Source organism: Labeo rohita, chromosome 10 (assembly GCF_022985175.1).
Source record: "Labeo rohita strain BAU-BD-2019 chromosome 10, IGBB_LRoh.1.0, whole genome shotgun sequence".
NCBI lineage: Eukaryota > Metazoa > Chordata > Actinopteri > Cypriniformes > Cyprinidae > Labeo > Labeo rohita.
This window is the reverse complement of record NC_066878.1, coordinates 5676245-5690228: the sequence shown is the minus strand read 5'-3', so window position 1 is coordinate 5690228 and position 13984 is coordinate 5676245. Positions and strand designations below refer to the sequence as shown.

Genomic DNA, 13984 nt, shown 5'->3' with positions numbered 1-13984 from the left:
TAATGTACACTACCAGTCAAAAGTTTTTCAACAGTAAGATTTTTAATCTAAATATTTGTACTATTTAAAATAACTGCTTTCTATTTTAATATATTTTAATATTTATAATAAATGTGATTAAAGCTAAATTTTCAGCATCATTACTCCAGTCTTCAGTGTCACAAGCATTCTAATATGCTGATTTGCTGTTCAAGAAACGTTTATTATTATTATTATCAATATTTAAAATTACATAATTTTTTTTTTTCAGGATTCTTTGATGAATAGAAAGATCTAAAGATCAGCGTTTATCTGAAATGAAAAGTGTTTGTAACATTATACACTTTAAAAGTCTATTTGTTTTCTGAAGGATCGTGTTACTGGAGTAATGATGCTAAAAATTCAGCTTTAAAATCACAGGAATAAATTGCATTAAAAAAAATATTCAAATAGAAAGCAGTTGTTTTAAATAGAAAAATGTTACTGTTTTTGCTGTACTTTGGATCAAATAAATGCAGGCTTGGTGAGCAGAAGTGACTTCTTTAAAAACCTTAAAAAAATATTGCTGTTCAAAAACTTTTGACTGGTGTATCTGGATTTTTCTGTGGATGTGAATTATCAAGTGTTATTTGATTGACCAAATTTCATTTGAATTTACACAAAAATAAATCAGGAACATTTACTATGTTTCATTTTTTAATAAGATACTGATTTTGTTATATAGCCTTATTGATAAATAAAAAAATATGGTCCATGGTCTTTGGACTAATAATCTAGAACTGTTGCATAATTCTCTAATTTATGTGTCAAGGACAGTGTTATGGCTCAAAAAAAAGACAGCACGTAGTACTTTTCCATAAATGTTTATTCTGAAAATATATAAAAGTTTACTGTAAAGAATCAGGATTTCATACACATCAATGACAACTGACACTGCAGCATTTATTGCATATTCACAACTTAAAAGGCAATTAGTCACAACTCCGAAACCTTGGTTATATATCAGCAAGTACTTTCTTATTACCCACCATTCAAGAGCTGCAGGTCCCCTGAATCCATTAAATAAACAATCACAATACAAACTTTAATATCTCAGGTTAAAAATGATTGCATACATACATTTTGGCACTTAAATTCAAGTTTGTTTGATTTGGCATCCAAACACATGTTTGTGGTTTCTCCAGCATTTGCTTACTGAATAAACGCCTGAAACGTGTAACTGGGACAATGTGTTGATGTCATATAAGGGGACATGGTGAAACTGAACGTGTTTGAAGGCTGCTGTCTTAGTAGCAGGTAAACTATGTGCTTGAGCTCAACAAAGCATGTGCAACTTACTGTATATATGCACAATTAATACTTCCGTGGTAAATTATCAATAGCGTTACAGACAAAAATGACCAGCATTCATTAGCGTTTCGATAATACTATCACACATTTACAGGTATTCGTTATAATCTTCACCTTCTAGACTTCACTTTTACCTCCTCTTTGACTTTCGAGGATCAAACATTCATCATGTTTACTTTTACTCAAACTTTTTCCAACAAATTAATCACACTTTTGCTCCACCTCCACTCTTTGGTTACACAACCACCCTGTGACTTTTTTAGTGAGGCAGAACATTGCATTGCTTGTGCAGTAAAATAATACAAGGGGCGCAAACAAAAATGTAGTTTTATCTATTACAGCTTTTAAATGAAACCTTAAATACATTACTTGTAAATGTATTGCCATATATTGAAGAATATACATCCACCAGAGTAAAATCTAGATTATACTTGACAGAAGTCGATGTAGTGTTATTGCATAATGCCACCCAGTGGCAATAAGCAAAAGTGACACAGACTAGATTCACTGCATCCCATGTGGTACAGTACATTTCAGTCCAGTTTACTGTAATGAATGAATAGAAACAGCATTGATTTCTTTCACCTTTTCTGAACAGGCACTTTAGTTGGGAGGCAGATGTTCCTTTATAAAAGTTACTATTCCTCAGCGCTTTCACTGAATATGAAGGGTGTCGCTTTCATTTAGACCGAAACGGGTCTTGTAATTGTCAAAGAGAGACTTGAGGGACCTAATGTACATGGCATGGTACATGTCGATGACGTCCTGAGTCGGCTCCTCGATTTTTGGAACTGTGATGGGTTCGCCAACTGTAGAAAAGAGAAACATAAGTTCATTCAAAGAACATTAAACTCTAGTTAAACCAAGATCATGTCAACAAATGACTAAATTTTAACCATTAATGCGGTCCTGATGTCAGCAAATATCGACCGTAAACTGAAAGAGCGGTTCTATCAACATAGAGACTGTCCTTGGACTGTATTTAACTATATTTAGATTGTTACCTTACAACCCATGTAAAACAGCTTTCTGTCCGTTTAAAGCTATAGGATTCAAATACGCATATATAAGATTTAAAGGTTGTAAACATGTGTAAATATATCTAAATATCAGCATTAAACCTGTAAATAATATAAAGTTCTAATAAATATAATTTTAAATACATATTAATTATTTATGTATATATTTATCATATTTATTTATTAAGTAAATACATGAGAATAATTTAATAAAATAAAATACTTTATTATATTAATTTTTTTTTTTACTTTATCAAAATCAGTTTTTTAATGATTTTTAAAAAATTTTAATGTTTTTTCAAGAAGTCTCTTCTGCTCACCAAGCCTGGATTTATTTGATCTGAAGTACAGCAAAAACAGTAAAATTTTAAAATATATTTACTATTTAAAATAACGGTCTTGTGTTTTAATATATTGTAAAATGTAATTTATTCCTGTGATTTCAAAGATGATTTTTAGGAATCATTACTCCAGTCACATGATCCTTCTGAAATCATTTTAATATTCTGATTTGCTGCTCAAAAACATTTATTATTATTATGCTGAAAACAGCTGAGTAGATTTTTTTTCAGGTTTCTTTCATTAATAGAAAATTCAGAAAACAGCATTTATCTGAAATAGATAAAAATATTAATTTCAATAATGTTTTTCCCCAAATAAATTACTGACTCCAAGCTTTTGAATGGTATAGTGTGTAATGTTACAAAAGCTTTTTATTTCAGATAAATGCTGATCTTTGGATCTTTCTTTTCGTCAAAGAATCCTGACAAATTGTACTGAACTGTTTTAAATATTGATAATATTAATAAATGTTTTTTGAACAGCAAATCATATTAGAATGATTTCTGAAAGATCATGTGACAGGGGTAATGATGCTGAAAATTCAGCTTTTGATCACAGATATAAATTACATCATAAAATATATTCAAATAGAAATCTGTTATTTTAAATGGTACAAATATTTCAAAATTTCACTGTTTTTAGTGTACTTTGAATCAAATAAATGCAGGCTTGGTGAGCAGAAGAGACTTCTTTAAAAAAACATTAAATATCTTACTGTTCAAAAACTTTTGACTGGTAGTGTACGCATATATATACTGTGACGAGTCGACTGCCTCCCCCCCTTATTGTCAGCTGCACCCCGTCGGTAATCGCCGCCCTTCACCAGGCTCCCGACGGGAGTGGGCGTGTGGGAGGAGGAGGGGCGCCGAAACATCCAGGTCTGGCGGCGTGTGATGAGGCACACCTGATGTGAATGAAGCCTCATCACCGCCGCTGTTAAAATGCCGAGCGCGCCTCTCCTCAGGAGACCGGTCTCTTCCCCGTGCATGCACGCTGGTGTCCTCGTGGGTCCAGGAAGGGGTGAAGAGGGAACCAGCGCCGCAGGACGAGTTGCCGGACCGCACCCGTAACGGCTGACGGGCCAGGATGCCGGGCCGTGTTATCCCCCAGAAGCGCCGCGTAGGTGGAGGAGGACGATGCCGCTAGAGAAGCCGCCGCCCCTCGCACCCCCGGACCTGAGCGGGGAGCGCGTGCGGCCGCCGGACTCCGCCCCTTACCTGGACCCTTCCCTTTTGGAACACTACCCCTCCTTCACGGAACCCCGTCACTTCGAGGACACCAGATCCCCCTTTTGTTTTGGACACTTTTTCCCCCTTTTTGGACACTTTGTTTTATTGTTTAATAAAAGCCTCTCCGAGGCCTGACGTCACGCCCACTGTGTCTGTCGCTTTGCTCCGCCCCCGTGACAATACACACTTAATCACTTAATCAAACTTAGCCAAAGGCTAACCTGAAAAGTCTTGATTATCTAGAAGAAAATATGGCCAAAACACATCAAACGTGGCATTACTCACCAACAGTAGTGATGGGTTTGCAATATGGTACAAGACCCCAGGACTCACGGAAGAACAGTCCACAGCCATGAAACAGGCACGGGGCAAAGCCTAAAATTTTCTGAAGCCTCTTTTGAACCGTACGCCACCAAGAGTCATCGTCAAAAATCAGTTGTTTGTAAACCTCATTCTCACCAAATGAGTAGACAGGCACCAGATCAGCACTGAAAGGGAAACAGAAGGTTAAAATATTACAAAAATTACAAAGAAAGGCACATTTTAAAACACAAAGATGGTTAATTTACATAAAAACAACTGTTTTAGTGTAACTGTGTCATAAAATCCTGTGAGATAAGAAATATATTCTATAAGCTTCTATGAGATTTGAATAGCTGAGGATTTTCTCAGTATTAATATTGCTTTTGTAATGATGTAGCTGTTTCTGAACACAAAATACTGGCTTAATTCACTCCAAACTGCTTTGCTAACCCAACATGGGCTTATTTCTGAAGGCTTTGTGTTGCTTCAGCTTTAAAGCCCTGCCAATTATTGTTCGCCAAGAGAATCCCAACAGAACTGAATCAGAGGATGTAGAACTTCAGGAAAAGCTCAAGCTACTACTACCATCATAAGCCTAGACAGCACATTGAACTTTATTGATTTGTTTTTTGTGAAGTAGTGCTGAAGTAAACAATGCTGGAAAGGTGGTGAGGGAAATGATTTGCAGTTCTCACCCTTGCTTGAGGGCCAGCTTCACAAAGCCTTTGCGGTTTCTCAGCGTGACAGAGTTCATTCCTGGGGCGCAGTCCAGAGACTCGGCTGCTCCTCCGATCACGATGACCACAGCGTTGCCCGTACCGTTACTGGACAGGAGGTAGTCGATGGAGTTACGGTTTACTGGGCAGATACCTGAGAAACAGAAACGTATAGAGTTTTTGGTCAACAGTTTATATTAGTTGGGGTTTGTGAAGGAACAGAGGGTTCTTGAAATGATGAAAAGCTAAAAAACGAATCACTGAAATGCAAACTGTAAATAGCCTAAATAAACCAATTTAAAATAAAAATGATTTTTAAAAAATCTCAGCAGGTACTTCAACTAGGCTAAATTTTCAGAGTCAAAATATTTAGGTCAAAAACATTTTTTAAATTCATTTCTTACCCCGATTTGTTAACAGTTCTCACACATGCTTATTCAAATATACTGTCCGGTCCTCGCACATGCTTATGTACATCAACCGCAGCCAGGGCAGTACTATTCTGAACAAATGACTCTTATGATTCGGTTCTTTTTAGTGAACTGAAAACATACACAGCAGCAGCCAGGGTAGTGCGATTCCCAAGCAAATGATTCTTATGATTCGGTTCTTTTTAGTGAACCGAAAACATACACAGCAGCAGCCAGGGTAGTGCGATTCCCAAGCAAATGATTCTTATGATTTGGTTCTTTTTAGTGAACCAAAAACATACACAGCAGCAGCCAGGGTAGTGCAATTTCCTAACAAATGAGTCCCATAACTTGTTTTTTTCAGTAATTCAAAAATATAAACAGGGTAGAGCAATTCCAGAACAAAAGACTCTTATGAGCCAGTTCTTTTTAGTGAATCAAAAATACCCAGCAGCCAGGGCAGTACGATTTCTGAACAAATGACTCTTATGATTCGGTTCTTTTTAGTGAACTGAAAAATACACAGCAGCAGACAGGGTAGTGCGATTCCCGAACAAATGATTCTTATAAGTCGGTTATTTTTAGTGAACCAAAAAAAACACACTGCAACAAGGGTAGTGCGATTTCCTAACAAATGACTCTTTTGATTTGGTTATTTTTAGTGAACCGAAAATATACACACCGCAGCCAGGATTTTCAGTTTTCCTAACAAATGATTCCTATAACTTGTTTTTTTTTTAGTGAATCAAAAATATACACAGTAGCCAAGGTAGAGCAATTCCCAAACAAAAGACTCTTATGGGCCAGTTTTATTTAGTGAATCAAAAATATACAGAGCAGCTATTAAAGTCCGACTCGTAAATGAGTGGCTCTTATGAGCCAATTCTTTTTTATGAATCAAATATATAAACAGCAGCCAGGGGGGCAGTACGATTCCTGAACAAATGACTCTTATGAGTCTGTTCTTTTTAGCGAACCTAAACCGCAGCCAGGGTAGTGCGATTCCCGAACAAATGACTCTTATGATTTGGTTCTTTTTAGGGAACCGAAAAATACACAGCAGCAGACAGGGTAGTGCGATTCCCAAACAAATGACTCTTGTGAGCCAGTTCTTTTTAGTGAATCAAAAAGGCTCTATGAGTCGGTTCATTTTAGTGAATCAAACAGTTACAGCTGAAAACTAATTGTGAGATGTAGATTGAAGTTAATTGAATTTATTTAATTGTATTACATTTAAATTCTATATATATATACATATATATATATATATATATATATATTATATTACTGGAATTTTTGAGAAAATATTTGACATTTTTTTAAGAAACTATTAATGTTTGTTTCTTATAAGAGAGTGGAAGAAAATTCTATCAATCTGTGGGTACATAGGGCAGGTTTCAACAGAAGTTCTTCAAAAATATTGACATCAGCACATGTAGGGCTGTGTCTCTATACGCAATAGGACAAAGCTCAGAGGTCCTTGATAGACTACGGGATTCTTATCTATACCACAGAGAGGACAATATATGCTCTTCTTTTTAATCAGCCAAAATTGAACTTCATGCATTCAGTCAGTTTGATCTTCACTCAGTGCCACATGATGCAACTGCAGGCAATGAATACATGTAAGCTTTAACCCATAAAATGAAACTAATATGTACCTCCAGACATCAGGTAATCCCTAAACACTGGCAAGCGGAAGTTTCCAGCTAATGTAGCCAGAGACGGCTTGATTCCAGGGAATATCTTGGAGAATCCTGTGGCCTCAGTCCCAAAGTTGCAAAAAGCACCAAAACAGAAGATGCCATGAGGGTGGTAGCCAAAAATGTAGTTTCGGCTGGGAAGCAGGTTATGCGTTTTGATAAGCTGCAAATAATCAGAGAAAAATGTGATTAATTTAACTGCAGTGACACAATTGCATTTATATGCACATATGCGTCATATGCACAGTGGGAAATTATTAATTAAACATCATTTTAACAGCTGTTAAACAAATGCATTAAACAGACCTAGATTTCTAGATTTATGACATAGGTCAGTAATGGCATACTTTATCTTTACTCAGACACAGGTACAATTACCCGTGTGTACATTATGTTCTTCACGAACACATTTTCTTATCAAGAATTATCATTAAGCACTTATCTCCTGTTCTAATATATATTCTTTTCCTCAGATAATTAAGTACAGACACAAGCTTTCAGCAGATATTAGAGTGAAGCAACCGTTAACATCTCAAAAGAAACCGTCTGCACTCAGAGTATATACAGAGTGTGAAAGCTGCATGGCCTGTGTACATATGAACAGCTAATCAAACAGCCAGTGTTGCATAATGACATTAATGGATGAAAAAAACAAAGGTTTTCACACAGATGCTACGTCAGATGTGATGGTTTTTGAGCGTTTCAAGGAACATTAGTGAAATTTAACAGGTGAAGCAGGTTTATTGTCAATAGTCTAGTGATGTGTGAATGCACTTTCAAAGCAAGCAGCTTTTGTGGGTCAATGTGGTGAATTTGCATTTCAGACTTGAGACTTGAAACCATTGCGAAATCTGCGTGCAGAAATCTTTTATCTTCATGAGGAATTCCAAATTGTGTGAATTCCTATTGAAATGACTGGATCTCACCTATGAAAATTTGCAAAACAATGGTAAATGTGACCACACCTTAAGTGGTTTTTACTGCATTGCTATCAAAAGCACCCATGTATATATAAATAAAATAAAATACAGGTGTTTGCTTATTGTTCTATGTCAAAAGCAACCACATTTTTTATCTATAATAAAAAATAATAAATACAAATAAAAAAAATAAATTAAATTAAATACAGGTGTTTGCTTATTGGTCCAAGTCAAAAGCACCAAAGTTTTTTTTAAATCTATAGTAAAATAAAATAAAATAAATAATAATAATAATAAAATACAAAAAATGTAATTAAAATACAGGTGATTGCTTACCGGTCCAAGTCAAAAGCACCAACATTTTTTTATCCAAAATAAAAAAATAAAATAATAAAATAAAATAAAATACAGGTGTTTGCTTATTGGTCTATGTCAAAAGCAACCAGATTTTTATCTATAATAAAAAATAATAATTAAAATTACAGAAATGAAATGAAATTCAATTCAATTCAGTTCAATTCAATACAGCTGTTTGGTCCAAGTCAAAAGCACCCGAGTTTTTTTTATCTATAATAAAATGCAAAATAATAATAATAATAATAAAATAAAATAAAATACTATTGACTTATTATTGGTCCAAGTCAAATGCACCCATTTTTTATCTATTCTAATCTAATTTAAAATAAATAAATAATTAAAATACAGGTGATTGCTTACCAGTCCAAGTCAAAAGCACCAAAGTTTTTTTTTAATCTATAATAAAATAAAAAATATTTTTATAAAATTAAATTAAATTAAAATTAATTAAATTAAAAATAAAATGACATAAAAACAAAATAAAATAGAATATATTATATAAATACAGAATATTAAATAAAATAATAAAATACAAAAAATAAAATAAAATACAGGTGTTTGCTGACTGGTCCAAGTCAAAAGCACCTACATTTTAATCTATAATAATACACAAATAATAAATACTTAAATAAAAAACAATAACAATAAAGAAATACAATAAAATAAAAGATCCAGTTATAATTGTATCTAGTTCTTATCTGAACCCATTTTCTTCATAAATTTGTTTGCAATAGGTCTGACTTTATCATTTTTACACCTAACTTATCAGCAAGATAAGTTGGTCACCACTGAATTTATTTGTATTCACGCTTATCATAACGCAGCTGGCACGCACTGTAACGCTCGGCGAAGTGATGATCTCATCATGTGACTAAACGCACTACGTGCACTGCAAGGTAAACGTCCAAGCCAAGTAGAACACACAGGGCATTCCTTTGAGTCCTGACTGACTCACATATATTTTTTATATTAAGGCTTGACTGTTGTTTTGATTCAATGTGAATGTTAAATTAACATTTACATTACATTATTTTTTCTTAGACCATTTTTATATTATAGAAATGTGTGTTGGAGAGGTTTGCTTTTGTTCTCTTTCGTCATGCAGATATTTGTTTATGCTAATCTGTGTGTAATAATGTGTCTCATAATTTAGTTCTAGTAAAGTTTCTGTATCACCTAGGTGTTAAGGCCTTTACTAAGCCACGCACAGACAAAGAGAAAAACAAGTCCTCAGTGATTAAGTTTCTACTAATCAAGACGAGCAAAGTCTAGCAGTGCACTTACAACTCACATCAAGATCCACCCAACCCGACAGGAATGTCAAGCAGAGAAAAGAACAGGACGAAACTAATGGCTGATAAAATGTATTTTTTATCTTTTCCCCTTTGCACTTAATAGAGTTATTGATGCATATTTACACATTTTATGCTGGCCAGAATATATAGACTTCCATTCAAAAGTTTGGGGTCAGTCAATTTTTTCTTAAACAACCGAATTCTTTTATTCAGAAAGGAGGCATGAAAGTCATCAAATGTGACAGTAAAGTCTTTTATATTATTACAAAAAATAAATATTTTTCTATTTACCAAAGAATCCTGAAAAATACAATAACACTGTTTATATAAATGTAATCTGGTTGAGCATTCGGTCAAAAACATTTTTTTTAAAAAAACTTACCGACTCCAAATTTTTTAACAGAAGATGTACATTTTTGCATGAACTGTGCTTTTAAATCTAAATATAAATCTCGGAGGATTTGTGTTTTGAGATTTGCAAAGTCCATACATTTTCTAATTCCACTTTTGAGGATAATTTTTATGTAACTATTAGCTGTTCAGTGCTTAGGCTTTTATTTTGTTTTCTTAAACTGTAATGTTGTATAAGACGTAAAATCACTTACTCTTATGGGAAAATAGTCTCTAAAGTATTTCCACACAGTCCAGTTTCTCACCCAGGTCGATCTGCGGCCTCCTAAGATATTGAGATTGGAACATTAACAAAGAACACAAATGCAAACACAGTCATAACCAGCATTCTGCACTTCTAAAAAGATTGAATCATGTATGATGTACTTTAATCAGGGGGAGAAGATCGAAAAGGTCACCTTGTTTAGGGGTATTCCAGTCATAGATGAGCCAGGCGGTGTAAATTGCAGCAATTACCCAGCAGTCAGTGCAAAACATGTACATCAGAAGCAAAGAGCAGCCAATGCCTAGAAAAGCAAAAACAGAATTTAGAGTTGACGTATTTGTATACAAATGTATGTATAAAGAAAGCTAAAGATGCAGAGAGCTTAGATTTTAAAGGAATAGTTCACCCAAAAATGCTAAAAATTTACTCAGGTCATCCAAGATGTATGAGTTTGTTTCTTCATCGGAACATAAAATAAAATAAAATAAAACAAAACAGATTTTTGCTTATTGGTCCAAAAGCACCTACGTTTTTTTATCTACAATAAAATAAAAATAATAATAAATAAAAAATAAAATAAAATAATAATAAATAAAAAATTTATTATAAACTAAAAATAAAATACAATACAGGTGTTTGCTTATTGGTCCAAGTCAAAAGCACTCAAGTTTTTTATCTAAAATAAAATAAAATAAAATAAAATAAACAGGTGTTTGCTTATTGGTCCAAAAGCACCTACGTTTTTTTTATCTACAATAAAATAAAAATAATAATAAATAAAATAAAACAATAATAAATAAAATATTTTTTCTAAAATAAAAATGAAATACAATACAGGTGTTTGCTTATTGGCCTGAAAGCACCCAAGGTTTTTTTCTATAATAAAATAAAACTAATAAACAAAATGCTTTTTTTTATCAAATTAAATAAAAATTAAATAAAATACAGGTGTTTGCTTATTGGTTTAAATTAAAAGCACATTTTTTTAATGTATAATAAAATAAACATAAAATAAAATATATTAAAATAACAAAAAATAAATCACATAAAATACAGATGTTTGCTTATTGGTCCAAGTTAAAATCATTCAAGTTTTTATATGTTTTTAAATTTATATGTTTTATATGTTTTTAAATGTATAAAGCAAGCTAAAGATGCAGAGAGCTGAGATTTTAAAGGAATAGTTCACCCAAAAATGCTCATCTAAGATGTCAGTAAGTTTGTTTCTTCACCAAAACAGATTTGGAGAAATTTAGCATTACGTGACTTTCTTACCAGTGGATCGTCTGCAGTGAATGGGTGCCATCAGAATGAGAGCAGATAAAAACAATCACAATAATCCACAAGTAATCCACACTCCAGTCCATCAGTTAACACTTGGTAAATCAAAAAGCTGTGTGTTTGTAAGAAACAAATCCATCATTAAGCCATTTTAACTTTAAAACCTTCACTTCTGGCCATAAAATGAGTCCATAATCCATAATAATCCACCACCTCCTGCAAAAAAGTCCATCCCCTCTTATCCTCTCACATCAAAATCCAAAACATATTTTCTAGAAATGTTTTGGACTGTTTTCGCTTATACTTGATCTGTGCAGATTTCTCTCCTGATTCAGACAAGACAACTTTTTCACTGGAGCAATATTATGGATAGAAGACTTAGCAATAATTTGAAGTACTCAGTGATGGATTTGTTTCTTACAAACAGATCTTTTTTACTTCACAAGCCGTTAATTAATGGACTGGATTACTTGTGGGTTATTTTATGAACTATTTGAACACTCTTTCTGACGGCACCCATTCACTACAATAGATCCAGTGATGAGCAAATTATGTAATTTAAAATGTCAACTCTGTTCCGATGACTAAACAAACTCATCTACATGTTGGATGACCTAAGATACAAATTTTTAATCCAATTTTTTTGGGGTGAACTATTCCTTTAATATTTATAAACACTGAAATTAATTCATACAAGTTTAGTAAGGCGACACAATGCCCTACACTGTAAAATCTCTAAGCCGCCGACTAAGTCTCGTAATGAACTTAATTGTTACACTCACCCATGGCAAGAAATGTGATGACAAACTGCAGGACGGAGATCACCTGCAGATGTTTCACGATCTTGGATCGTGTCAGCCAGGGGACGGACGGCAGGTCATGCAAGGCCGAGAGGATGCTGGAGCCTGAGCCTGTACGGGATTTAAAGGAGAATTGGAATTAAACAGCTTAATATTGTAGGAACGCTTGTTGTCTTCATTAAGGTCTGTCTGAAGCCAAGGAATAAATGTCAACATGCATATCATGACTGGGATGTCAGTTGAGAATGGCTGCTTTTGGTGTATAAAATGTGATCTGTTGCCAAATGACCAAATTACTTATTACATTCTATGAGTGAGAGCACACAACCAACACTGTGGCATTTATAATTCACTATTTGCAAAACTCAAGCCAATTTTTCACAGTGCAAAAAAGAAAAAACACACAGTACTGGCACATGCACACACATCCATCCTGACTAAAAAATAACAAACATCAGCCACACCATATATATATATATATATATACTACTGTTCAAAAGTTTGGGGTCAGTAAGACTTGTAATAGTCTTTAAAGAAGTCTCTTATGCTCATCAAGGCTGCATTTATTTGATTAAAAATATAGAAAAAAAACAGTAATATTGCAAAATGTTTTTACAATATAAAATAATGTTTCTTACTTTAAAATAGAATTTATTCCTGTGATGAAAAGCTGAATTTTTATTAGCTGTTACTCCAGTCTTAAGTGTCACATGATCCTTCAGAAATCATTCTAATATGCGGATTTATTATTAGAATGATCAATGTTGGATAATATCAACAGTTGTGCTGACAAATATTTTTTGGAACCTGTGATTTTTTTTTTCAGGATTCTTTAATGAATAACAAGTTTAAAAAGTACAGTGTTTATTCAAAATATAAATATTTTATAACAACGTAAATTATTTATTATTAACTTTTAATAAACGTTTAATTATTAACTTAATACATCCTTGGTGAATAAAAGTATTATTTTCTTAAAAAAAAAAAATGTACTGACCCCAAACTTTTGAACGGTATTGTATATATATATATATTACATGCACATACAAAACAATGAACCTTAATTCAATTATAACAAAAAATTAAATGAAAATTTTTTACTCACCCTTTTTGACACCGGAATATGCTGCGAGTATGGTCTTCATTTTTGAGGTAAGAATAACAACTTAAACAAAATAAATCTCGCCGGTGATAGTTGAGCTGCTCTACAGCATCCCTCTCTGTACTGGCATCAGCCGCGAACTCACAGGAGCGCGCCCGTCATTTAAGCGCCTCGGGGGGCGGAGCATAAAAAGCGCTGTCAATCAAACTGCAACCGCCTTCGCCCTCAGCAATATTTTAAGACGTTGAAGAAATTGTCAAGTTTTTAATTCCCAAAAGCTGTTCCTCTCTGATGAATTTCTGTCTGCTATAGCTTGCTGGAGCTGTCAAACTTTCAAGGCTCCCTGCTGAGATGGTTGACTCTGACTGACTGGTTATCGCTTCATCTGATGAGGTTTTAAAGGTCTGTGAAGGTAAACTAGACAAGGATGAGCGCCTGGCCAATCAGGTGGAGGAGAATTTAGCCCCGCCCCCGGGCTTTATTTACCAGCACTGATCGTCCATCCACTCTTTATATAAAACAATCATTATTGCTCATTTATTTTGTCTCAGATATTTAAACT

At 33.8% G+C, this 13984-nt stretch overlaps 1 protein-coding gene across 1 annotated transcript; it reads right to left on the bottom strand.

The window, feature by feature from the left end:
- Positions 1-826: 826 nt before the first annotated feature.
- On the bottom strand, positions 827-13813 carry dgat2 (diacylglycerol O-acyltransferase 2). Its single transcript, XM_051121306.1, has 8 exons — positions 13426-13813; positions 12303-12431; positions 10433-10540; positions 10229-10299; positions 7010-7214; positions 4918-5092; positions 4205-4407; positions 827-2138 (listed from the first exon to the last, which is right to left on the bottom strand). Exons 1-8 carry the CDS (start codon positions 13463-13465, stop codon positions 1984-1986), a joined length of 1086 nt encoding a protein of 361 aa, XP_050977263.1. The 5' UTR covers positions 13466-13813; the 3' UTR covers positions 827-1983.
- Between the last annotated feature and the right edge of the window lie 171 nt (positions 13814-13984).